General features: G+C 37.0%; 1 protein-coding gene across 1 annotated transcript; it reads right to left on the bottom strand.

Moving 5' to 3' along the window:
* Positions 1–2880: 2880 nt before the first annotated feature.
* TFAM (transcription factor A, mitochondrial) lies at positions 2881–27496 on the bottom strand. The gene is made up of 7 exons (XM_073241027.1): positions 27225–27496; positions 26586–26704; positions 25444–25514; positions 24918–25067; positions 16388–16483; positions 6858–6914; positions 2881–6375 (listed from the first exon to the last, which is right to left on the bottom strand). Exons 1-7 carry the CDS (start codon positions 27323–27325, stop codon positions 6238–6240), a joined length of 732 nt encoding a protein of 243 aa, XP_073097128.1. The 5' UTR covers positions 27326–27496; the 3' UTR covers positions 2881–6237.

The following is a 27496-nucleotide window of genomic DNA, read 5'->3' on the forward strand; positions in this document are numbered from 1 at the left end:
TCTACTATTACTTTGGTAGTTTGTCTTTCTATGTATTTGCCTATGTCATTTGACATAAAATTGCTCATAGTATTTATAATAATCCTCTTTTTTCTGTAGTCAGTAAAAGTTCCCTCTTTCCTTTCAGATTCTAATTTGAGTATTTTTTCACTAGGTCACTCTAGTTTTGTCAATTTCGTCACTAGGTCACAAAAGTTTGTCAATTTTGTTGATCAGTTCAAATAACCAACTTTTGGTTTCATTGATTTTTCTGTTATCTATTTTAATTTCTGCTCTAATTCTTATTTCACTCTATCTGCTTGCTTTCCACTGTTTGCTCTTCTTTTTCCAATCTTAGGTGAAAGTTTGGATTGTTGATTTGTGATCTTTTATAATATAGACAGTAGAAGCTATCCTTATCTTCTATGTACTGCTTTAGCTATATCCCATCATGTTTTGGTCAGTCCTCATTTTCATTCATCTCAATGTATTTTCTATTTTTCTTGTGATTTACTCTTTGATACATTGGTTATTTAGGAATGTGATGTTTAAATTCCACATATTTGTATACTCTCTAAAATTGCTTGTTATTTTTCATTGTGATCATTTTACATGATTTTAACCTTTTTAAATTTATTGAGGCTAATTTTATGACCTAACATATGGCATATTCTGAAGAATGCTCCATGTGCTCTTAAAAGTAAAGTAAGCATGTCTGGATACACGTGGGATAAAGTGAAAACAATCCTCAGGCAGCTTGATTCCTTGCCTCAAAGCAGCATTAAGCCTACCAACTAGGGTTTAAATTGGGTTTTAAACACAGGAGAGGTGACATATCACTACACGTGTTAGAAGTAGCCTGAGGTTAGCTAGAAACAATACTTACTAATCTTTTTACATAAAGACATACAAAAAATGTTAATATTCACAAAGCATACTTTAGTAAACAAAAGAGGCTCTTTATGGAGCACTGTCTCTTTCAGGCAACAGCACAACACAAAGAGATGAAAGAAACAAATAACTAAGCACATTCATAACTAGTGACCTAAGTCAGGTTGCTTGTTGTCCAGATATACAATTAGTCTTCTCACTTTTTTAAAAAGTCTCCTGGCTTGGATAAAGGATTATGATTACACTGTCCATGGACCGACCACTCAACACCAGGCACTATTACTGGGTTGGGAAGCTCTGAGCTACAGCACTACCCCCACACCAAATTGTTTTCAACCCTTGGCTCACATTATCTGAGAACTTTAAAAAAACACCAGTGCCCAGTTCTACCCTGTATATCATGGCCTAGGCAACTGCACGTTTAAAAGCTCTAGGGTTGATTCTATTAGGCAAGGGTGAGAATCACCGCACCTAGTTCAAACATAGCACCCATGATGCAGTAGCCTATCACTCTATTTTCCTCAGTCTAAGGAACTTAGTAACTGGAGAGAAACAAACTCTTCAGTCTGTCCATTTATACCTACTCCTCTTGTGCTCCACCCAAAACCAGTTTCTCTCCAACACTTTAGCGGCCAACCTTTGTTACCAGCCTCCACTACTCATAACTGGTCAGACCTGCATGTTTCTACTTCTCATCTGATTTGGTTTGTTCATATTGGCACCAATGAGCACCTATGGATCCCTACACCTACCTCCTGTCTTCAAAAAGATACCTAGAAATTGTTGCTCTATATATGATACTGTTTTTTGTTTCCTTATGTTGCTATTTGTCTATTCGTTTTGCATTCCTTTATAGTCATGTTAATAATACTCTAACAGGAAAAGTACAACTTGGTACAACTTGGTAGGAAAAGGGAAGGCTTAGTCTCACCATTTTCAAGCCTTTTTTCACTTGGGTTTTATGGAAATAAACAGCTAGTTCTGATTGTTTTGTTCTTGTATATTTTCTTGTTCTTACCACTTAGCAACAAACTGAATCAAAAATCAATTCCCATTTTCCGTAAAAAAAAGGAACACTTCCCTTCTGATTCCAAGATAACACTGTCAATAATAGTGTTGGCTAAGTGTTATGACATGACTCACCATTCATTCGAATTGTCATGCAGGCTCTTATTACAAATGACAGTAGGAGCTTTGCAAAAGTAAAAACTAAGGGCAAGGGGGATGGCTTTGGGGAAATATCCTGAATAGTTTAGGTCTTACTAATATTTGATACTAAGCTTACATAAATTCAGATACTATTAATGTTAAGATTAAAAGAAAAGGGCTATACTTTTAACTAAACTCCACTATTCCCATCAAAGTAGTCTTACAGTCAAGATATAAATCCACTGTAAAAAAAACTACTGGCATCTATTAAGCAGCTACCACCAGTAAAATTCCTGATCACTTTAGTTACACAACTATAAAGACCTATTCTGACTGGTGATGAGGAAAATTGAGAAGAATGGTCGTAATGCTTGGACAATTTCTGAATGACTAATAAATTTGGATCCCTCCTCACCACTTGATCCTACCCAAGATTCAATGCACAAAATTTCCAGTTAAAAAAAGTATTTTAAATAGAACCTTAGAGATAGGTACAACCAAATATAAAGCTAGTAGTTGGCAACCTATGTATAATATATGACTGTGTTAAAACTATGTACTCTCTTCTTCCCCTATCTTATACATGATTTGTGCAGGAGGAATGAAAATTGATAGATTCTAAATAAATGCAAAAAAAAACCTGAAAATATTTTCTTGCATATCACATGTAAATCAGAAGCCATTATGTAAGGGTGATTTAAATGATGATAGGGTGATTTTAAAATGTTTTTGACTTACTTAAAATTCTTATTTAGGATCAATTTTAAGGTTTAGCTCCTCAGTTAAAACATTTTAATATTTTAAAATATGCTAGAAAATGGTTTTATGTTTTGTGTATTTTCCATTAACCTTAATCAGTCATTTCATCAATTACCAAAAGTACTTTATTTGTGAACAATGTGAGAGACTGATAATACTAGCTTTGTATAGTTTTTCTTTGGAAAGTCTTACAAATTCAAAGTAATAAATATGTTCATCTTATTCTTTTCAAAGGTTCAATTTTTTTAAATTACTGCTTTAAAATTTCAAAACAGTCTGTGATTATAACATTTTCAAATTTGTAACAGCTTGATACTATGAAGGGAGAAGGAGAGTGGCTGTGAGGAGAGGAAAGAAAGTGAGAGAATATTCTTAAATATTGATGAAGTAAGAGAAATAATAGATGCCATCACTTAACTATTTAAAACCTTCCTGTTGCTTTAGTACAACTTGGTGGTGATCAATTTAAAGTACAATAAATAACAGAAAAATCAATGAAATTTTCTAGTTACTTTAAGTCCACTTATAGTAGTATCATTTTAATTCAGGAATTTAAATATACACTTCAAATGAACTATAAAAAAAATATGCCTTGTAAAAAAAAAATGGCATTTCCAAAAAAGGAGTTGGCTAAAAGCAGTAACAAAATTACATTATTATAGTAGGCTGAATTTGCACACAATACTCTTTAAGAAAACAAAGAAAAACAATCACACAACCCTCTCTCCATTAAACTATTTCTCAAACCTAATATTGTTACTCCAATGAACAGAAGTATCAAGTCTCTTTATGACTACCTACTCAGAAGAGAATAAACAGTGCTTTGTTTCACTCCTTGAGCATCTTTTCCTCTAGCACTCTTCTTTAGCTCCTATAGCAACTACTTTGTTGGGCTAACTTAAGAAAAGCCTAAAAGGTAAGCCTTTGTATATGAGTGGCCACTGGTCAAGTTCTTATTCTTTATAGCAGAAAATATCTGGATTGTTAAACTGGATAGCATTTGGTTACAGCATGCCAATATTCAACATGTACTGAAGTTTATTAAGAAAGGTGTAGAACCAGATTATCCTAGTATTTAAAGCATTAACAAAGAAATGATTCAACATTATGAAATGATTTTGCTCTAGCTCTTTTTGCTACCTTTGTCAGTTCAGTTTTTTTCTCACATACTCTTTCCCCGATATTAAGTTGTAAATACTTGATAACCTACTAGACAAGGAACTTCCAAATATATTTGCAAAGATATAATTTGAATGTACTCAGTAAAAAGTAGTTAAATCCTAAAAGAGCTCAGAAGAAAGTAATTGCAAAGGTGTTGCTCTCTATTTTTGTTCTGAAGTACTATGTATGATATGTGCTTCACATGGGCCCAGGGATGGTACATCATCAGTACGATTCTAGATACGACAGAATTAGGGCTACTTCCCAGAAAGCCAACTGAAAAGACTACAACAGACGATACTACACGTCTCTTCTTCCCTGCCTCTCTTCCCCAAAGTAACTCTCGCCTCAGATACCTTTTTATCTACTAGCAGACTTTGCCCTGTATTCGTAACAAGAGGGGAAATTGTTTGAAACACCCATCCTTATATACTCAGATGTTATTCCTTCTCTTAAATTATACTTTTCTCTTCAGTCCCTGCCTTTGTCAAATTCAGTACAAGCAAGTCAATTCATGACTTTTACATATTTTCTATCCACAAACAACAAAAATATTCAAACTTTTGCTGGAAATGTAGAATCTACAATTTCTAAACATTTTGCATAATATTAAGCATATGCAAATTTTGAGTTATCATATTCCTGTAACTGATGGTGAAAGATAAATTATTCTGCCCAAAAAAGTGAGGTGGGTTTTGAGAACCTTTGCTTGACTCTCCTAAGAAGGTAAGGCAAATGCTTGAAAGATGATAAGACTTTTGTATTATATGCTAACTGGAAAACTTTAAAGGTTCATTTTACCAAGCCACAGTAAATAATTTAAGAGAATCTCTTCCAACCTATATGAATCTTTTTTATTATACTGCAACATAATTTGAAAATGAGGATTATTTTCCTGGCTAACACTGTGGGACAACAGTTTGGTTAACCTCTCTAGTGATTTGATCTCTTTCCTCTTAAGACAATGGTAACAAAGATTCTAAAATAAGAATGTCTGAAACAGTTCTTTAAAAAGCCTATCCACAAACATTAATACTTTGGAACACTAGTCACAGTACTCTATACTGTAGACCATGGGATGGCAAACTTTTTCTGTAAGGGTCAGAGAATAATATTTTAGGTTGGGCAGGCTATAATCTCTATAGCAACTACTCAATCCTGTCATTGTTGCACAAAAGCAACCATGAACAATAAGTAAAAGAATGAGTATGGCTATATACCAGTAAAATTTCATTTTGGGACACTGAATTTCCTACATATTTTCATGTGTCTTGAAATATTCTTCTAACCATTTAAAATTATAAACACAATTCTCAGTTCACAGGCCATTAAAAGCAGGCAGTGAGCTTTGGCCCATGAGCCACTATTAGCTATCCCTTATATACACCTTTACATCAGAAAAATGTTTAAAACTCACAGATTCCAAGTCTAGAGACTTTGGAGACTTTTTGTTTTTTAGATCTCTCATTTTAAAACTTAACCAGACAAGTTCTCTACTTACAGGATAAATGCACTTACATGAGAATGATAAAATAATTCAGGATAAAAATCCCTACTTAAAAAAGAAGGAAAAAAAACAAAAAAGCTGTAAAATGAATGTTCTGCCTACAACATATAATTAGAAAAGATTTAAAATTTTATTCCATGCACTATGAAACAATATGTATAGATTTGGTACATAATTTCTTAGTTTTACTTTAGGGAAAAAAAAATTAGGAAAAGGTTTGTAAATCTTCCCATGCCTTTTACAAAAAGTGGCAAAAGAAATCAGTAATCCCTTACATGTACAACCATCAACTCTGAATATAATATAAATTTGGAATTTACCTAGGTGAGCACTCACTGCTCTTAAAAAACTACATGATTATATCATAGAACACTCTGGCTTCTACAACTTGGAACACTTCTGAGTAGAAAACTCCTGACTCCATAGCATAAGGAAACAAGAAAACTTTTTCCATAGTCATCAAGTATAATAAAACTTCACAGTCTGATTTACCTTTATCAAAGATAAAATGATTCACTACTACATTTCATGGATTATATTGATCCTCAGTAGTTCCTAAACACAAACTAAATTTTGCATGACTTTTTTTTACCTGTTTGGGTTTTCTAAAGCATGATACTAATACAAAATGTACTGAACTGGCATAAGTCCATGAGCTAAAAAAGAGGAGTTAAATATAAAATGTTTACCAAATTTATCCTAGTTTTACAACAGCTTCAAATATTGAGACTTAATTGGTTTCTTGTGTCTATCCATTGTGAACGTAACTCAATCTTCTACTTTAACATTCTTTAGTGGCCAGTGTTTTCTTTGAATTTTGCTGAGCGACGCACAAGATCATCTCGTCCAACTTCAGCCATTTGTCCTTCCCAAGATTTCATTTCATTATCATAACGAATTTTATCATCTTTAGCAAGCTGAACATATACCTAAGAAAAAGTGTAATTGTTAAAATGATTTCTTTGAGGCTTTGCAATTAATTTCTGGAATGCTTCCATATTTACTCAAGAAATCATCTTACTATTTAAAATGTATTGAGGAGGAATGAAAAGGAATATTTTTGTGAGATGAAAGATTAGAAAAAGGTAAGAGATAAAGATTTTGTAAGCATTAATGGAGTTACAGTTTCAAGGCTTGGAATGCGAAAAAGGAGCAGAGGCAGGGTATGACCACTGGATAAAGTAGATACTCAAGTTATGAGAGACATCATTTTAAATAACAACTTGATTTGTAGTCAAAAGCTACCAAAAGAAGCCAAATTGGTTCTAAGAATATAAAAATAATTTTTAAGTACTTTAACTGTGTTATTAGTAATATAAAGCTACTTTCCCATGAATTAAAAGCCTTGCTGTAATTATTCTTTCACCGATATTCTAACTAGCCCTACAAACACTAAAACTATACTACTTACTTGCTTTTGAGAACTAGGGAGATTTTTCCAGTTTTCATTTACAATCTTCATCTTTACCTATAAAACAACATACATATCAGTACCAGATATAGAGACTTCAGTGATTAAAGACTTTTTTATTATCCTTTTATTATTAAATTTTCTTTATTATTGCAATGACAAAAGCTCAAGTATCAAGAATCACAGGCAAAGCCTTATCAATTCTTATCTTTTCTAAGCAAAAGCTATTAAACTGTTAAAAGGTACAAAAATGAATGAAGATATTAATCTTTTCTATTGAGATATAATTGATATACAACTTACTAGTTTCAGCTGTACAACATAATGACTCAATATTTGTATATAGTAGGAAAGATCATCACAGTAAGTCTAGTTAATAGTTAACATTCATTACCATAGTTAAAAAATGTTTTTTCTTGTGTTGAGAACTTTTAAGATCTGCTCTTAGCAACTTTCAACTATGTATTACATTAGTATTAGCCACTGTCACTACACTGCACATTATATCCCCAGCACTTAATTATTTTATAACTTGGTTTGTTCCTTTTGTTCCCCTTCATCCATTTTGCCCACTCTTCCAACCCCTCCTCTGGCAACAACCAATTCATTCTCGGTTGCTGTTTTTAGATTTCCACATATAAGAGAGTTCATACGGCATTTTCTTTCTCTGTCTGACTTATTTCCAGGTCCATTCACAAATGGATTGGCTGTCACAAATACAAAATTTTCTTTCTTTTTATAGCTGAATAATATTCCACTGTGTGTGTGTGTATTCTTATAGATTCATCCACTGATGGACACTTGAATCGCTTAATGATGCAATGAACATGGCGGAGCATATACTTTTACAGCTTTTTCCATTTTCACTGGATAAATAACAAGAATTAGAATTGCTGAATTGAATGGTATTCTATCTTTAATTTTTTGAGGAACCTCCATATTGTTTTCCATAGTGGCTACAGCAATTTACATTCCCATCTATAATGCACAAGGGTTTCTTTTTCTCTATATCTTCAGCAACACATCTTTCTTGTCTTTTTGGTAACAGCCATTCTAATATGTGTGAGGTGATACCACATTGTGGTTCTGATTTCCATTTCTCTGATAGTTAATGATGTTGAGCTTTTCCCCTTCATCCATTGTACTGTTAGCCATTTGTATGTCTTCTTTGCAAAAATGTCTATTCAGATCCTCTGCCCATTTTTTATCAGATATTTTGCTGCTACTGAGTTTATATGAGTTCTTTGTATCACCCTTATCAGACATATGATATGCAAACATGTTCTCCCATTTAGTAGGATGCTTTTTCATTTTTTTCATTTCCTTTGCTGTGCACATTATTTATCTTATTTGACTCAGAAATATTAACATTCAAGTATAATCTACATTCTATCATAAACCTAATTTCAAATATTAAGTGTTTTATTTTTTCCCCATAGCTTAATGATTTATTCTAAAATTTGTGTCCATATGTTCAGGTGTAGTTCTGGGAACAAACACAACCAGTACTTAAATCTACTTAGATGAACCTAATTATGTGACTGGGAAGAAGTTATATTACCTCCCTAGGCTTAGTTCTTTAGCTATAAAATTAAAGGGATGCAAAATAGAGGAGGAGCCCAGATGGTGGCATGAGTAGGGCAGCAGAAATCTCCCCAAGCCATATATATTTTTGAAAATACAACAAAAACAACTATTCCAAAAAGAGAGGCCAGAAGATACAGTACAACAGTCAGACTACATCTACATCTATGAGAACTCAGCACCTCACGAAGGGGGTAAGATACATGCCACGGCCCAGCAGGACCCGAATGCAGCCCCCACCCCAGCCCACCGGCAGGAGAAGAGGAGACAAAGCGGGGAGGGAGTTACAACCCAGGACAGCTAAATACCCAGTCTTACTCATCCGCACTGGGAGCATAGACACACAATGCATGGTGTGCTAGATATTAAGGAAACAGAAGAGTAAAACCTGCGAGCGGGTCCCCGCAGTGAGCGCCCCTGGGACAAAAGAAAAGCAAGTGCTTTTTGAAAGTCTTAAAGGGACAGGAGCTTCACAGCTGGACGGAACCGTCCTGACACACTCAGCCCAGCAGCTGTGAATCCTGGGAAATTTCAGACACCCCAGCCCCCTGGGAGGCAAAGCAGCGCTGAAGCCCTGCACGGTGATAAACAGCCTCCCGTCCATTCGCCCTCCCGTGTGGCCCTGCCACAGCAGGGAGCAGCCTGATAGCAGCCGCGACCACATCAGCTGCCCAGAACCTCCTCCGCAGCCACCCGAACCAAACTCAGAGGCCCAGCTGGCATGGGGAAGCCCGGCACAGACACAGGAAGCTGGGACAAGGCGCAAAGGGTCACCGTTCTCACAGGAGAGCACACTCAGCGCACCTGCCTCTCCCTGCGGGGCTCCAGGATGCCCCAACGGCTGACCCGCCCGCAGCAACTCAGGAAACAAAACTGGAAGCTGCTCCCCATGTGCAGGTAACTGGCACAGGCAGCAGAGAAGGGCAAGACGCAGGAAGAGACACTGATCTCCCAGCTGACACATGCGCCAACTGTCTATGACTACTTCTATCACCATGAAAAGGCAGAAGAATTTGATCCAGTCCAGAATTATCCAGACAACCCCCAAGAGGGAGCCTGGGGAGATAGATTTAACAAATCTTCCTGAAAAAGAATTCAAAATAAAGGTCATAACCATGCTGATGGACCTACAAGGAAATATGCAACAGCTAAAGGATCAAGTTAGGAGGGAGAATACAGAAATAAAACAATCTCTGGAAGGACGTAAGAGCAGGCTGGATGAGGTGCAAGACGACGTTAATGGAATAGAGATCAGAGAACAGAAACAGAGAGAAGCTAAGGCAGAGAGAGATAAAAGGATATCCAGGGATGAAAGATTAAGAGAAGTGTGTGACCAATCCAAATGGAACAATATTCATATTATAGGGGTACCAAAAGAAGAAGAGAGAGAAAAACAGATAGAAAGTGTCTTTGAAGAAGTAATTGCTGAAAACATCCCCAAACTTGGGGAGCATATAGTCTCTCAGAAAACAGAAGCCCACAGATCTCCAAATACAAGGGACCCAGGGAGGATAACACCAAGACACATAATTAAAATGGCAAAGATCAAGGACAAGGACAGAGTATTAAAGGCAGACAGAGAGAGAAAAAAGGTCACCTACAAAGGAAAACTCATCAGGCTATCATCAGACTTCTCAACAGAAACCTTACAGGCCAGAAGAGAATGCCATGATATATTTAATGCAATGAAACAGAAGGGCCTTGAACCAAGGGTACTGTATCCAGTACGGTTATCATTTAAATATGAAGGAGGGATTAAACAATTCACAGACAAGCAAAAGTTGAGGGCATTTGCCTCCCACAAACCACCTCTACAGGATATTTTAAAGGAACTGCTATAGATGGATGCATTTCTAAAGCTAAATAGATGTCACCAGAGAAAATAAAATCACACCAAGGAAAGCAGACCAACCAAATACTAACTAAAGGCAAAAAATAAAATCAACTACTCACAAAAGCAGTCAAAGCAAACACAAAAGAGTACAGAATAAAACACCTAACATATAAAGAATGGAAAAAGAGGAATAAGAAGGGAGAGAAATAAAGAATCATCAGACTGTGTTTATAATAGCTTAATAAGCGAGTTACGTTTCATAGTTAGATAGTAAAGAAGCTACCCTTGAACCTTTGGTAACCACGAATCTAAAGCCTACAATGGCAGCAAGTACATATCTTTCAATAATCACCCTAAATGTAAATGGTCTGAATGCTCCAATCAAAAGACACAGAGTAATGGAATGGATAAAAAGGCAAGACCCATCTATCTATATGCTGCTTACAAGAGATCCACTTCAAACCCAAAGACATACACAGACTAAAAGTGATGGGATGGAGAAAGATATTTCATACAAATAATAGGGATAAAAAGCAGGTGTTGCAGTACTTGTATCAGACAAAACAGACTTCAAAACAAAGAAAGTAACAAGAGATAAAGAAGGACATTACATAATGATAAAGGGGTCAATCCAACAAGAGGATATAACCATTATAAATACCTATGCACCCAACACAGCAGCACCTACATATGTGAAACAAATACGAACAGAATTAAAGGAGGAAATAGAATGCAATGCATTCATTTTAGGAGACTTCAACAAACCACTCACTCCAAAGGACAGATCCCCCAGACAGAAAATAAGTAAGGACACAGAGGCACTGAACAACACACTAGAACAGATGGACCTAAGAGACCTCTGCAGAACTCTCCACACAAAAGCAGCAGGATACACGTTCTTCTCAAGTGCACATGGAACATTTTCCAGAATGAACACTTACTAGGCCACAAAAAGAGCTTCAGTAAATTCAGAAAGATTGAAAGTCTACCAAGTTCTCAGAAAACAAAGGTATAAAACTAGAAATAAATTGTACAAAGAAAGCAAAAAGGCTCACAAACACATGGAGGCTTAACAACATGCTCCTAAATAATCTATGGATCAATGACCAAATTAAAATAGAGATCAAGCAATATATGGGCACAAATGAAAACAACAGCACAAAGCCCCAACTTCTGTGGGACACAGCGAAGGTAGTTCTAAGAGGAAAGTATGTACAATCCAGGCCTACTTAAAAAAAGAAGAACAATTCCAATTGAATAGTCTAAAGTTACAATTACTGAAATTGGAAAAAGAAGAACAAATGAGGCCCAAAGTCAGCAGAAGGAGGGACATAATAAAGATCACAGAAGAAATAAATAAAATTGAGAAGAATAAAACAATTGAAAAAATTAATGTAAACAAGAGCTGGTTCTTTGAGAAAGTAAAAATAGATAAAACCCTAGTGAGACTTATTAAGAGATAAAGAGGATCTACACATATCAACAGAATCAGAAATGAGAAAGGAAAAATCACTACAGAAACCACAGAAAAACAAAGAATTATTAGAGAATACTATGAAAATCTATATGCTGACAAACTGGATAACCTAGAAGAAATGGACAACTTTCTAGAAAAATACAACCTTCCAAGACTGACCAAGGAAAAAACAGAAAATCTAAACAGACCAATTACCAGCAACAAAATTGAATCTGTAATCAAAAAACAACCCAAGGATGAAAGTCCCAGAGCAGATGGATTCACCGCTGAATCTTATCAGACATACAGAGAAGACATAATACTCATTCTCCTTAAAGTTTTCCAAAAAATAGAAGTGGGAATACTCCCAAACTCATTCTATTAAGCCAGCATCACTTGAATACCAAAACCACGCAAAGACACCACAAAAAAGAAAATTAGGGACCAATATTCCTGATGAACATAGATGCAACAATACTCAACAAAGTATTAGCAAACCAAATTCAAAATTACATCAAGAAGATAATACACTATGATCAAGTGGGATTCATCTCAAGGATGCAAGGATGGTACAACATTAGAAAATCAATCAACATCATCCACCACGTCAAAAAAAAAGGACAAAAACCACATGATCATCTCCATAGATGCTAAAAAAGCATTTGACAAAATTGAACACCCATTCATGATAGAAACTCTCAACAAAATGGGTATAAAGGGCAAGTACCTCAAATTAATAAAGGTCATATATGACAAACCCACAGCCAACATTATACTTAACAGCGAGAAACTGAAAGCTTTTCCCCAAAGATCGGAAAGAAGACAAGGATACCCACTCTTCCCACTGTTATTCAACATAGTACTGGAGGTCCTAGCCACGGCAATAAGACAAAACAAAGAAATACAAGGAATCCAGATTGGTAAGGAAGAAGTAAACTGTCACTGTTAACAGATAACATGATATTGTACATAAAAAACCCTAAAGACTCCACTCCAAAACTACTAGAATATTTGAATTTGCAGAACACAAAATTAATACACAGAAATCTCTTGCTTTCCTATACACTAATGATGAACTAGCAGAAAGAGAAATCAGGAAAACAATTCCATTCACAATTGCATCAAAAAGAATAAAATACCTAGGAATAAACCTAACCAAGGAAGTGAAAGACCTATACTCTGAAAACTACAAGACACTCTTAAAAGAAATTAAAAAGGACACTAATGGAAATTGATCCCATGCCCTTGGGTAGGAAGTATTATTGTTGTCAAAATGGCCATCCTGCCTAAAGCAATCTACAGATTCAATGCAATCCCTATCAAAATACTGACAGTATTCTTCAACAAACTGGAACAAATATAGAACCAAAAAAGACCCCGAATAGCCAAAGCAATCCTGAGAAGGAAGAATAAAGCAGGGGGGATATCGCTTCTCAACTTCAAACTCTACTACAAAGCCACAGTAATCAAGACAATTTGGTACTGGCACAAGAACAGACCCACAGACCAGTGAAACAGAATAGAGTCCAGATATTAACCCAAGCACTTATGGTCATTTAATACATAATAAAGGAGCTGTGGATATACTATAGGGAAATAACAGCCTCATCAACAGCTGGTATTGGCAAAATTGGACAGCTACATGTAAGAGAATGAAACTGGATCATTGTCTAATCCCATACACAAAAGTAAACTCAAAATGGATCAAAGACCTGAATGTAAGTCATGAAACCATAAAACTCTTAGAAAAAAACATAGGCAAAAATCTCTTGGACATAAACATGAGCAACTTCTTCATGAACATATCTCCCTGGGCAAGGGAAACAGGCAAAAATGAACAATTGAGACTATATGAAGCTGAAAAGCTTCTATACAGCAAAGGACACCATCAGTAGAACAAAAAGACATCCTACAGTATGGCAGAATATATTCATAAATGACAGACCCGATAAAGGGTTGACATCCAAAATACATAAAGAGCTCACGCACCTCAACAAACAAAAAGCAAGTAATCCAATTAAAAAATAGGCAGAGGAGCTGAACAGACACTTCTCCAAAGAAGAAATTCAGATGGCCAACAGGCACATGAAAAGATGCTCCACATCACCAATCATCAGAGAAGTGCAAATTAAAACCATAATGAGATATCACCTAACACAAGTTAGGATGGCCAACATCGAAAAGACTAGGAACAACAAATGCTGGCGAGGATGCGGAGAAAGGGGAACCCTCCTACACTGCTGATGGGAATGTAAATTAGTTCAACCATTGTTGAAAGCAGTATGGTGGTTCCTCAAAAAACTAAAAATAGAAATACATTTGACCCAGGAATTCCACTCCTAGAAATTTACCCTAAGAATGCAGCAGCCCAGCTTGAAAAAGACATATGCACCCCTATGTTTATTGCAGCAGTATTTACAATAGCCAAGAAATGGAAGCAACCTGTGTACATCAGTAGATGGATAAAGAAGATGTGGTACATATACACAATGGAATATTATTCAGCCATAAAAAGAAAACAAATCCTATCATTTGCAACATGGATGGAGCCAGACAGTATTATGTTCAATGAAATAAGCCAGGCAGAGAAAGACAAGTGTCAAATGATTTCACTCATCTGTGGAGTATAAGAACAAAAACACTGAAGGAACAAAACAGCAGCAGACTCACAGAACCCAAGAATGGAATAACAGTTACCAAAGGGAAAGGGACTGGGGAGGATAGGTGGGAAAGGAGGGATAAGGGGAAAAGGGGGCATTATGATTAGCACATATAATGTAGGGGTGGGGGGCATGGGATAGGCAGTATAACACAGAGAAGACAAGTAGTGATTCTATAGCATCTGAATATGCTGATGGACAGTAACTGTATGACTGTAATGGGGTATGTGGTGGAGACTTACAATGGGGGTGTCTAGTAACCATAATTTTGCTCATGTAATTGTGCATTAATGATACCAAAATATAATAATAAAAGAAAATAAATAAAAAAAGAAACTGATCTTCCATGTATCCTTATTGGGGAGAGGCACTGAGAGACCCCTACACCAGAGAGACAACAGAGGAAGCAAAGGCCCCACAGGGATGACCCCAGGATGTCAGATGTGCACTGGCATGAAAGGCAACAGCTAACCCAGAACAAAGAGGCTCCAGAAGGAAACTAACAGAACATATAATGCATTGCTACAGGTACCAGATGTTGACAAACTGTAGAGTTGGGGTTGACTCATTGACAGTACATAAAAATATAAGCAAACAAAAACCAACAAGACACAACTTCAGGGAAAGTAAGTTTTGCAAGGAAAAATTTTCATAGCAAATGGCACAGCTATGAATAAGGTTTACATAATCATAATATAAATACCCAATACTGATCTAACCAAAATTAATTATATTGGGAGGCAGGGGGATGGAAACATGAACAGTGTGATGATATAGAGTTAAATGTTCACCATAAATAGCACTAAAATATCACTAATACATAATGGAAAAAATCAAGCAGTAAAAGGGTGTTATTTAACAACAATATAAGGATGTTATTTAAAGAGATGTTCCATAAGAATCAGCTGTATCAGTAAAATATATCTGCTTCTGGAGTAAGGAATATGACAGGGTAATGAAAATTGGTATCTTTCCCATACAAGCCTTATTTTGATTCTTTAAAATTTGAGAAAGTATAGGCAATGTTTTTAAATAAATAAAAACCCCAGGGATAGGGCCCAGCCATTAAACTTCTTAGTTGGTTCCACAGTGCAGAGTTGAGAACCACTCATATGGAGGATTCTCTAGCACATAACCTATACTGATAAGAAAACTAAATTAAGGAACTGACCGAGGAAATTCCAACTAAATAAACAGACTTGCATTTTATTAGCATGAGGCCGTACAAACAATTTAAAAACCCAAGAGAAGTAAATCTTAAAAACATATAGCCAGGGAATACTACATCACACATACACATTATTTAATCTTACATTAAACAAGATTTGTGAAACAACAAATCCAAAAAACCCCCAAAGAGGCAGCATGGCACAAACCATCTCAGAGTGACAAGAGTTAGGTATCTGAACACACCCTTTCCTTTACACATTGTATTATAAAAGGAAAAATAGAATCACAAATTTTGAGCTTTTAATAAGGAAATAAAGAAAGACTAAGCCACAGCAGGAATAACAAGTCTTTTTTTTCCTTTGACACATTCATGATGGCATTCATGTGCATAATACATTCCTATGGGCATAACCAAAGTTTTATTAAAGGATATAAAATGAAGCAATAGGTTATATTAAAATCCCAATACAAAATATTGTAAATCTACTTTCATTCTTTCCCAGTGACTGTAAAACAGTTAAGAAATGCTGGATAAGAAAAGTCTCCAGAATATTAACACCAGTGTAAATTTGAAGACTGTTTTTCTAAATAAAAAAAAAAGTTGACTGTATATATATTAGCAACTACATACTCTAACCATATGTGCTAAGAAAAAGTATTTTTCTTTAAAAGAGATACAAGAAAGGCCTTATTTGTATATTTGTACTTGTTTATAGTGATATACTACTTTTCTTCACCACCTGACATTAATAGTACCCCAAACTTTCCTGTCTATATGTTTTAAAAATTAACAAAAACTTAAAAAATAAATGCAGTTTTATTTTACCTGTGATGAAACATCCTTAGTTTCCTGGAACCTTTCAGCTACATAAATGTTATAAGCTGAGCGAGGTCTTTTCGGTTTTCCAAGCATTGTTAACTCCTGAGTTATAAAAATGGAAGAGTTAAATAAAGTTTTAACCTCTATGAGACTTAATTTTACCTACAGAAACTTTATTCACTACTATGTATTATAGAATGCTCCTTAAAGTGAATATCATAATTCCATAAGTATGCAATTATTCCCGCTTGGGATCAGGATTTTTTGATAGCACTAAATTTTGAAGACTCTAATAGATTTTATGAGTCATTTTTCCATACAAAACATTTCCTTTAGGTATTATTTTCAGTGGTCTCTACGAAATGAATAACAAAACACATACATACAAAATCTTTTTTAAAAGATAGAACAATCTGTTTCATCCTTTTGAGACACTATCATCTCCTTGACCAAATCACTACATGCCTCTACCACAATTCATAAACATTGGACTTTCTATTTAATAGTTAAATTATTTTAAATAGCTACCAAAAGGCTGAGGGGCAGGGAAGATGGAAAATAATGCAAGTATTCTTTGCTAGCTAAATCAATTCAGTTTTTGAGTTCAGACAATGAGGAATATTGCAGTATCCCATTTAGTTTCTCAATTTTGGATAGTGAGTAGTACTTGTAATTTATAAAATTATGTGGATCGTAATTGCAATTTGGTTTTAAGTCAATAACACATCCAACTTTTATACCTAAGTAGAAGAAGGGCTCCTCTGATTTACATCTAAAGATCACTCCCTTTTTCTTGAACCTCTCAGTCATTAAACTACTGAAGACTCCAGGCACTTTATGAATTAACTATTTATGCTTTGTTTCTAGAGCCCCTGCTAGGCATTTCTCTTCTAGGTGCTTCACTTGCAACTTCCTGGCTCCTATAATTCTCACCTGATCTCTAACTAGTTGACACTGGGCATCTTTAAGAGGAAGAAAATTCCAACAGGAAGGGAAAATGGAAGTCAGAGGAAATAAAGAACCCCCAGGCTTCAGGTTTCCTGTACCACAGGAAAGGAGCTTAAAAACCACCACTCCAAACTAACAATCATAAAGCTGAACAGACTGAAAAATCAACAGCTATTCTTGCAACCATGAGAGACAGAGGACAACACAGGGCAAATGCTGCACCCAAGAATGGAGAGAGATGAGTATAGGGAGTTAAGGCTTACCGGAATGGAAGACACAGGAGTGGAAACCACAACAGGAACCAATGCCAGGGTAGGAAAACCTAAATTATAATTAACAAATTGCTGGAGGCTATGTGTAGACAACTCGGAGTTTAAAAACTCCAGGGGAGATGGGGAGAGAAAAGATGGTGGAGAAAGAAGGCAAGGCAAAAACCTCCTCTGAAAAACATATAAAAGAAGAAAATACAGCAAATACAACTAAACCCAAAAACAACCTGAAGACGCAGAACTGACTACCTACACCTGGGGAAGAAGATTTCACAAAAATAGGTAAAGTGGCAGAGCTGTGATCCAGTGGGACCCAAACCCTCCCCCAGCCCCAGCCTCCAGGTGGGAGAGAGAGGAACAGAGTGGGGAAAGGGATTGAAGCCAGGATTGCTGAACACTTGGCCCTGGAATTCTGCTTCAGGAGCAGGAGCCCACCATACATTGGGTTCTGGTGATTAGTGGGGCTGGACACCAAGGACAGATGGAACACTCAAGGCAGCTTAGATTCCAGCTGCTTGTGGAGAACAGGCAAGCAACACACCAGTCCCCAAGACAAAAGCAGAGAGGGCAGTACAAAAGACTTGCCAGCAGCAGGAGGGGTGCCAGAGAGGCAAGGGCTTGACAGAGATCCATTCTCAGGAAAAGGGCCCGTGAACAATACCTCCCCAGCCCTCTCCCGGCCCAGCAAGTTGGGAACTCTCAGAAGCCCCAGAACACTCCATCCCCTTTGCTGGCAATGCAGCTCCAAGACTCCTCCCTATATGCACTGCCAGCCAACCCACTCAGCCCAGAAGCAGCATCAGACTTTGTTGCCTGGTAGGCAGAGGGAGACTCTCCAGCTCTAGGTGCTGTTTCAGCCCAACTGGGGAGGTGCCTGCAGGAGCCAGCCCCAAATGATCCTTCACAGGTGCACATCAGCTTGCCATTGGCCCTGCAGCCCCACCTTTATTGCAGGACAAGCAGAGTGTGGCCAACCCACAGTGAATCCAGCAGACTTTTGTGCTCATCACAAAGGCACAGCTGAAGCAAACTGCCAGCCCAGACTCAAACCACTACAGAAGCCAGACAGGCAGTCCTGCCCACTGCACACCAACAGCTGGGGCTCCCACACTGGAGAGTAGAGTGTCTTGAGCTTCTGGGCACCACAGAATGCCATCTTCATAAAGTTACTACTCCACAGGCCAGGAAGCACAGCAGAGCTATCTAACACAAAGGAAGAAACAGAAACCTTGACAAAATGAGGAGGCAGAGGAATATGTTCCTAACAAAACTACAGGCTAAGACACCAGAAACACGGCTAAATTAAACAGAAATCACCAATCTTCTTGATAAAGATTTCAAAGTAGAAGTCATAACATGCTCACAGATCTACAAAAAAATATTCAAGATTTCAGGGAGTACTTCAACAGAGACAGAAAACCTGAAAAAGAGCCACTCAGAGCTGAAGAATACAGTATCTGAAATGAAACATACAATGGAGGAACTTAAGAGTATATTAGTGCAAGTAGAGGAAATCTGTGAATGAGGTGGAAATTAGGGAATAGGAACACAATGAAGCAGAGGAAGAGAGAGAAAAAAGGATCTCTAGGAATGAAATAATAATGAGAACTGTGTGACCAATCTAAACAGAACAATGTTTGCATAATAGGGGTACCAGAAGGAGAAGAGGGAGACAAAGGGATAGAAAGTCTGTTTGAGGAAAGAAAACTTCCCCAATCTAAGAAAGGAAACAGACATTTGGGTCATGAAAGTACAGAGAGCACCTAACAAAATGAACCCCAGAAAGATAACACCAAGACATATTTATAATTAAAGTGATAAAGATTAAGGATAAGGAGAGAGTATTGAAAACAGCCAGAGACAGAAATAAGATTATTTATAAGAGAAACCCAATCAGGCTATCAGCAGACTTATCAGCAGACACTATACAGGCCAGAAGGGAGTGGCATGATATATTTAATATAATCAAACAGAAGACTTTCAACCAAGAATCCTTTACCCAGCAAAATTACCATTTAAATTGAAGCAGGGATTAAACAATTTCCAGATAAACAAAAATTGAAGGAATTCAGCACCATTAAGTCAATCTTACAGGGTACGTTAAAGATACTGCTGTAGATGGAAATGTTCCTAAGGCTAAATAGCTTTCACCAGTGAGAATAAAGCCACAGTAAAGGTAGTAGACCAATTAATTTAAAAAGCAAATAGAAAATTAAAACAAAACAAAAGCAGCAAAATCAACTATCCACAAAATCAGTCAAGGGATACAAAAAGGTATAGATTAGAACATCTAATACACAAAGTGTGGAGGAGGAAGAATAAAAGATTCTTGTTTAGATTGTGTCTGAAATACAGTAATCAGCAATTTAAGAGAGACTGTTATATAATAAGGAAACTATCCTTGAACCTTTGATAACCACAAAACTAAAGCCAACAATAGATTCACAGAAAATAAATAAATCAATGAATAAATGAATAAATAAATAAAATAAATCAAGAGGATCCAATCACATGAAAGAAAACCATCAAATAATAAGAGGAGAGTATAAGAGAGGAATAAAGGACAGAAAGAAGCTATAAGAACAGCCAAAAACAAATAAAATGGCAATAAGTACATATCTATCAATAATCACATTAAATGTAAATGGACTGAATGCACCAATCAAAAGGAACAGATAGGCAGAATGGATAAAAAAACAAGACCCATCTACATGCTGCCTACAAGAGACTCATTTCAGACCAAAAGACATACACAGTCTGAAAGTGAAAGGATGAAAAAAGACATTTCATGCAAATAACAGGGAGAAAAAAGCAAGAGTGGTAGTACTTATATCAGACAAAACAAATGTCAAAACAAAGAAAGTAACAAGGGACAAGGAAGGACATTACATAATGATGAAAGGGTCAGTTCAACAAGGATATAACCTTTATAAATATCTATGCACCCAACATAGGAGCAACTAATATGGACACAAATACTAACAGAATTAAAGGAGGAAACAGCAACACATTCATTTTAGGAGACTTTAACACACCACTCGCATCAACAGACAAAAAAAAGGAAGGAAACAGAGGCACTGAACAATATATTAGATCAGATGGACTTTAACAGATATCTGTAGAACATTCCACCCAAAAGCAGCAGGATACACATTTTTCTCAATTGCACATGGAACATTCTCCAGAAGAGATCACTACTAGGCCAAAAAAAAGAGCCTCAATCAATTCAAAGATTGAAATTGTATCAAGCAGCTACTCAGACCATAGCTGCATGAAACAAAGAACAAGGAAACACAAATTACATGAAATGGGAACAAGATAAGGATGCCCACTCTCACCACTTTTATTCAACATAGTACTGAAGGTCCTAACCATGGCAATCAGACAACACCGAGATAAAAGGCAATCAAATAAGTAAAGAAGAAATTAAACTCACTACTTGCAGATGAAAAGGTATTATATACACACAAAACTCTGAAGACTCCACCAAGAAACTGTTAGAATAACTGGATTCAGCAAAGCTGCAGATTACAAAATCAATATACAGAAATCTGTTGCATTCCTATATACTAACAAACTAGCAGAAAGATAAATCAGGAAAAAGTTTCATTTACAATTGCATCAAAAAGAATAAAATACCGAGGAATAAACCTAACAAAGGAGGTGAAAGACGTGTACTCTGAAAACTGTAAGACACTCAAAGAAATTAAAGAAGACACCAATAAATGGAAGCCTATCCTATGCTCATGGATAGGAAGAATTAATATTGTCAAAATGACCACCATGCCCAAGCAATTTATAGATTCAATGCAATCCCTATCAAAATACCAATAGCATTTTTCAGTGAACTAGAACACACAGTTCTAAAATTCATATGGAACCACAAAAGACCCTAAAAATCCAAAGCAAACCTGAGAAAGAAGAATAAAGCTAGGGGGATCACAATCCCTGACTAATCTCTACTACAAAGCTATAGTAATCAAAACAATTTAGTACTGGCACAAGAACAGACCCACAGATCAATGAACAAAATAGAGAACCCTGATATAAACCCAGACATATATGCCAAATTAATATACGATAAAGGAGCCATGGACATACAATGGGGAAATGACAGCCTCTTAAACAACTGGTGTTGGCAAAACTGGACAGCTACATGTAAGAGAATGAAACTGGATTACTGTCTAACTCCATACACAAAAGTAAACTCGAAATGGATCAAAGACCTGAATGTTAAGTGATGAAACCATAAAACTCTAAGAAGAAAACATAGGCAAAAATCTCTTGAATATATGAATGAGCAATGTTTTCCTGGATATATCTCCTCAGGCAAGGGAAACAAAATAAAAAATGAACAAGTTGGACTACATCAAACTGAAAATCTTCTGTACAGCAAAGGACACCATCAGTAGAACAAAAAGGCACCCTACAGCATGGGAGAATACATTCATCAACAATGTATCTGATAGGGGATTAATATCCAAAATATTAGAGCTCACATGTCTTAACACTCAAAAAACAAATAACCCAATTAATGGGTAGAGGACCTGAACAGACACTTCCCCAGAAAAGAAATTCAAATGGCCAACAGGCACATAAAAAGATGCTCCATATTACTAACCATTAGGGAAATGCAAATTAAAACCACAATGAGGTATCACCTCACACCAGTTAGAATGTCCACTATCTAAAATGCAGGAAATAACAAATGCTGGCGAGGATGCGGAGGAAGGGGACCCCCTCCTACACTGTTGGTGGGAATGTAAATTGGTACAACTGCTGTGAAAAGCAATATGGAGGTTCCTCAAAAAACTAAAAATGGAAAATACCATTTGACCCCATTATTCCACTCGTAGGAATTTACCCAAAGAAAAAAATCCGTGATTCAACAGGATATATGCACTATGTTTATTGCCACACTATTTGCAATAGCCAAGATATGGAAGCAACCTAAATGTCCAACAATAGATGACTAGATAAAGACATGGTACATATACACAACAGAATATTATTCAGCCATAAAAAGAGAAGAAATCCTCCCATTTGCAACAACATGGATGAATCTAGAGGGTACTATGCTCAGTGAAGTAAGCCAGGTGGAGAAAGACAAGTACCAAATGATTTCACTCATTTGTGGAGTGTAACAACAAAGTAATACAGAAGAACAAAATTGCAGTAGACTCAGACACTGAGAAATGACTAGTGGTTTCCAAGGAGGAGGGCGGGGAAGGGGATTAAGTGGCACAATAATTTGCAATCACAATGTAAGTTGGTCATGGGGACAGTAGCATAGCATGGAGAATCTAGTCAATGATGCTGTAACATCCTTCTATGTTGATAGATAGTAACCGCACTACAGGGCATCAGGATTTAATTACATGGGTTAACTGTTGAACCACTGTGCTGTATATATATCAATGATATTGCAAAAAGAAAAAAACACTCCAGGGGGACCCAGTCAAAGGAGGGCCCTCATAATGAGACTTACCTCCAAGTTGACCAGAGAGCCACAGTAAACAGGAAGTAAAAATCCCCCACTACTTCTGGCAGGAGTAAGAGAAAAATGTGCCATTTTGAAACACCTGTGCACTCTAGTATTCTTAAGAAGCCCTACCTTCAGGAAAAACTAGTAAAGTAGGACCAAACCTGCTGAGGTATTATCAGATCCTAACTGACCTGAGCAAGGAAAATTCCCAACTCCAGCCCACTCTTAACATCCTGTCCCTCCAAAAGGCCTGGGGAGAAAAAAACTGAGAAACACTTGTGAAGTTCACAGTCTAGAAGTCTTAGGCTCACTGAGAATGGGACCTAATCAGAGGCCTAATCATAGGACCTAATCATTGTTCACCTCCCTTGCCCCCACATCTCACATTACTAAGGCCTATTTACAGCAATTACTTTTACCCAGGTACATCATGTCTGGCTATCAAGAAAAAATTCCAAGGTACACTAAAGAGCCAAATCCATAAATTGAAGAGACAAAGCAAGCATCAAACTCAGACAGGGCAAGGATATTAGAAGTCTCAAACCAGGAATTTAAAAACAACTATGCTAAGCGTTCTAGATGGCATGCAAGCACAGTTGGCATAGAGAGAAAAAAAAAAACAGAGAGATGAAAACCCTAAAAATCAAAAAGAAACGTTAGAGATCAAAACCATGGTAACAAATGAAGAATGCTTTTGATGGGCTTATTAACAGACTGGACACGGCTTAGGAAAGAATCTAAGCTAGAAGACACATTAATAGAATCCTTGAAAACCTAAAAGCAAAGAGAATACTGAAAAAAAAAGAAGAAAAGAAAACCCAACAGAACAGAATATCCAAGGACTAAAGGACAAGTATAATAAGTGTAATAAACATTTAATGGGAATACCCAGGAGAGAAAGCAACAGAGTATTTGAATGGAAATCCCTGCAGAATCCTCATTTGTGGTCCCCTCCACTCTTAATATTGGCTGGGTGCATTGAGGACAAAGGGAAAGCAAACTTTAGCACTCATCCCTCCAAATACCATCCCTACATGGAGACTATATTTCTCATTCTTATAATCTTCTCTGGCTCCCTTTGATTAACTGCATCAGCAGCCTTAGATTACCACTGATGACTTAAAATTGGGAAATCCTCAGCCCTCAGGAAGGCTTAAGTCACTAGGCTTACACTAAAGGCTAGAATCTAATTTTTCAGAAAAATACTTTTACCTCTGATAACCATTTTCTATGCTGTATGTACTAGACCAGCAAGCTGATCATATCATCTAATATTGGTTATTTGGAAAAATGTAGTCTAACTTTCAAACATGGAATTTTTGAGGTTAGTATCCTTGAGCTAAGAAATACAAATTTTGAACCATGTGGGGTTTTTAATGAGGAAAAATAGGATTTTATCCTAAAAGGCACTAATTTGATTATATACAATAGGTACTTTTCCCTGATGTGTTAATGAATTCAGTCTATTCAGCAATATTTAGTGTCAAATTCACAATTACTTACAGTATAATTCAAATCAGGTTACTCTAAACAAGACCCATAAGCAAAGATTCTTACTACTCCTGATTTGGCTGTTTCTATTCTTACAGCTTTCATGCTGCTCCTATGTATCTTATTTGAATACATCCAAAAGTAGCAACAAGGGTTTCCAAGACAAACTCAATGCCAAGTGGTCCTAGTGGCAGAAGAGAGCTATCCCATTTTTTACCCTAACTGTAGTATACTTGATGACATTTTCAACAGCCACAAACATCATAAAAAGAAAACTACTTATATTCAGTTATTTAAATTTCAGTTCTTTGTCAAAGGAAAAGAATATTTCAATGATACTCACTCTCTTTTTTATTAGTGCTTTCCTTTTTAAACGTTTTTGCATGATTTCTTTTTCCAAAGATATAATCTGACTTGGAGTTAGAGCATCTTGAATTCTGTTTATCTCTTCTCTGTACGCCTGCCAGTCTGCCTTGTAAGCATCTTCATATATCTATAAATTTTTTAGAAACTCAGTAAGTCAATAAACTGTTGCTGGCAAATTACACAATGCACACCTGCCAGGAAAAGACAACTGCATGATTTCAGATAAAGACAGACTGAATACCCAAGTGGAAAATGTGCTCTGGGTTCACATTTCTATAAACTAAAAACATGTATTTCTCAAAACATGATAAGGTGAGGGCTTTCAAACTGCTGCCAACCCTTCATCGCCACCCCCCTACATCTATCACTTCTTCATTTACTTGGATCATAAGGTATGAAGTTCCTTTGTATGTAACTGGGTCATCAGGCCCTTTAAAGGACATAATCATCATTCTTAACTGAAGAATAAACTGGTCAGCATTGTTAAAAACCTATACGCTTACTTTTTTCTCTGCATCAGGAAGTTCCCTCCACAGTTGGGCGATTTTTTTAATAAGTTCTTGATTTTTCATACCTATGGATTGGAATAAATTTTTTTAAATGCCACAATTTTACATCTCAGTATTAATTTCTAAGACTTCCAAGAAAGCATAACCCATTGGTTCTAAAGTAAGTTTTAATAGAGACACCTCTATACCATACACAACTCAATACAATGATTTAGGTTTTGATTAACTTAAATATGGTAAATAATACTTTATCCTGCATTGTTGAAGTCTGTTATCTAGTAATTAAGGAATAATCACATACCACCAAAATGGTCCTCAGAAATTAACTAGTAGTTTAAGCAGGTGGGTAATCAATTTCTTCATGTTTTACTTCATATTTCAATCAAAAATTTTTTTAAGTCAGGAATTGTAAGACCTAACTAAACAATAAAATCTTTATTCATATAATACCACTTTGTATTTCAATTATAGAAATATCTCCATTTGCAAACAATCAATTCATTATTCCCCATTTCCTTCCTTAACTGGAATGACAAGGTGTCAGTGCTTTAACAAACCACTTTCAACTGTAGTTTCAATCCCTACATTTTAAAAGATGTGAGTACTTAAGCATGTATTTTATATCAAGTCTTTGTAGCTGGGGAATTTTTATTATAGCTCATTTGATTTTTACAAGTGTCCTGTGATGTAGATAGCATATGAAAGGGCTTTAAAAGTCATAAACAAAGGCTATTTTATTTGTTATTATCTTTACGCTTCCAAATAAGTCACTTCATGGTAACTTCATTACCAATTCCTGCAACAGAAGGAGGCGCTAAGCAAGAGATAAATGATACATCCGTGGTTCTCTGGCCAATGGCAACTAGGCCTAAAATTCGGCTTCTTCATCCTCTTCCCTGGATGGTTTCCACACTACATGCTGCTCTTTTTAAAATACTTTTCATTAGTTCTCAATTATATTTAAAGCATTTGTATTTGGTTAAGAAAAATAAACGTATCTCGTATTTTCAGACTGTCTAAGAGAAAGGTTATGTTTCTTTAGTCACTGGATGCTTTGGTAGTGCACACCGTTTGCAGTTTAACTGCTCTGTAGCCCCTATTAAGTCAGAGAGGCGTACCGCGCCCAAACTCCTCACCTGGGTTCTGTGCTTTAAATAAGGGTAGCTGTTCTTTAGAAAATCGAACGTATTTAGTCATAGGCTTCTTTGGATAACTACTCACGGCGGATGAAAACCATCTTGGTACATACGAAACGCTACATATAAATAAAAAGAAAACCAAAGTCAAGTAATCAAGGTCCAACATTCACATGTATATGAACACAGATCCCAAATAAGGTGTCATCAAGATGCTCCACACCCGCCACCTTCAATAATAAAGCAAGTGACATTTACAATCCTGTCCTAACCAGCCTGCAAAACTGAAGCCGCACAAGAGTGGAGTGGAGGAAAAAGCACCTTTACTACAGCTCCTGGGCCCCGCCTCCTCAACGCCTACGGGATGGCGGGAGCCTCGGCGCGGCGACTCAGGGCGAGCCGCTGGAGCGCGCCAGGCTGGGGAGTCGGGGCCGAAGTGAGATGCTGCGTGGCCGGAAACAAGGCACGGGGATTACTGGACTACCGCCTGGTCTCAGCCACTATCTATCGAGGTCTGAATCAAAGGGCAAAATGGCCCTGTCCTCCTAGAAGGGACAGAAAGCGGAGGAAAGTGTCCGCACTCCAACACCCGGGTGTCCCGAGCCCTACTGCCTCCTGAGCGCCAGCAGGCGGTCCTACCCGAGCGGAAAGCGCACTCGATTTCCACAGTCCGCGCAAAGGTCCGCCCCAGACTTTCCCAGGGCGCTCAGCGCGCCCCACACGCCCCGCAGAAGCGCCATTGTGCGCGCCGATGAGGTAGCGGCCGGGCCTCAATCTTGTGGAGCTGCCCGGTGCACACAACACCCACAACAACGACGACTTGCAACCCGCGAACGACTCTCCAAACTCAGCTATCCCGACGGCCGCTCGCGAGGCACTTCGGGAAATGTGCTCACATCCGGCGGGTAGAA

The sequence above is a fragment of the Manis javanica genome, chromosome 7, assembly GCF_040802235.1.
Source record: "Manis javanica isolate MJ-LG chromosome 7, MJ_LKY, whole genome shotgun sequence".
In the NCBI taxonomy this organism is placed as follows: domain Eukaryota; kingdom Metazoa; phylum Chordata; class Mammalia; order Pholidota; family Manidae; genus Manis; species Manis javanica.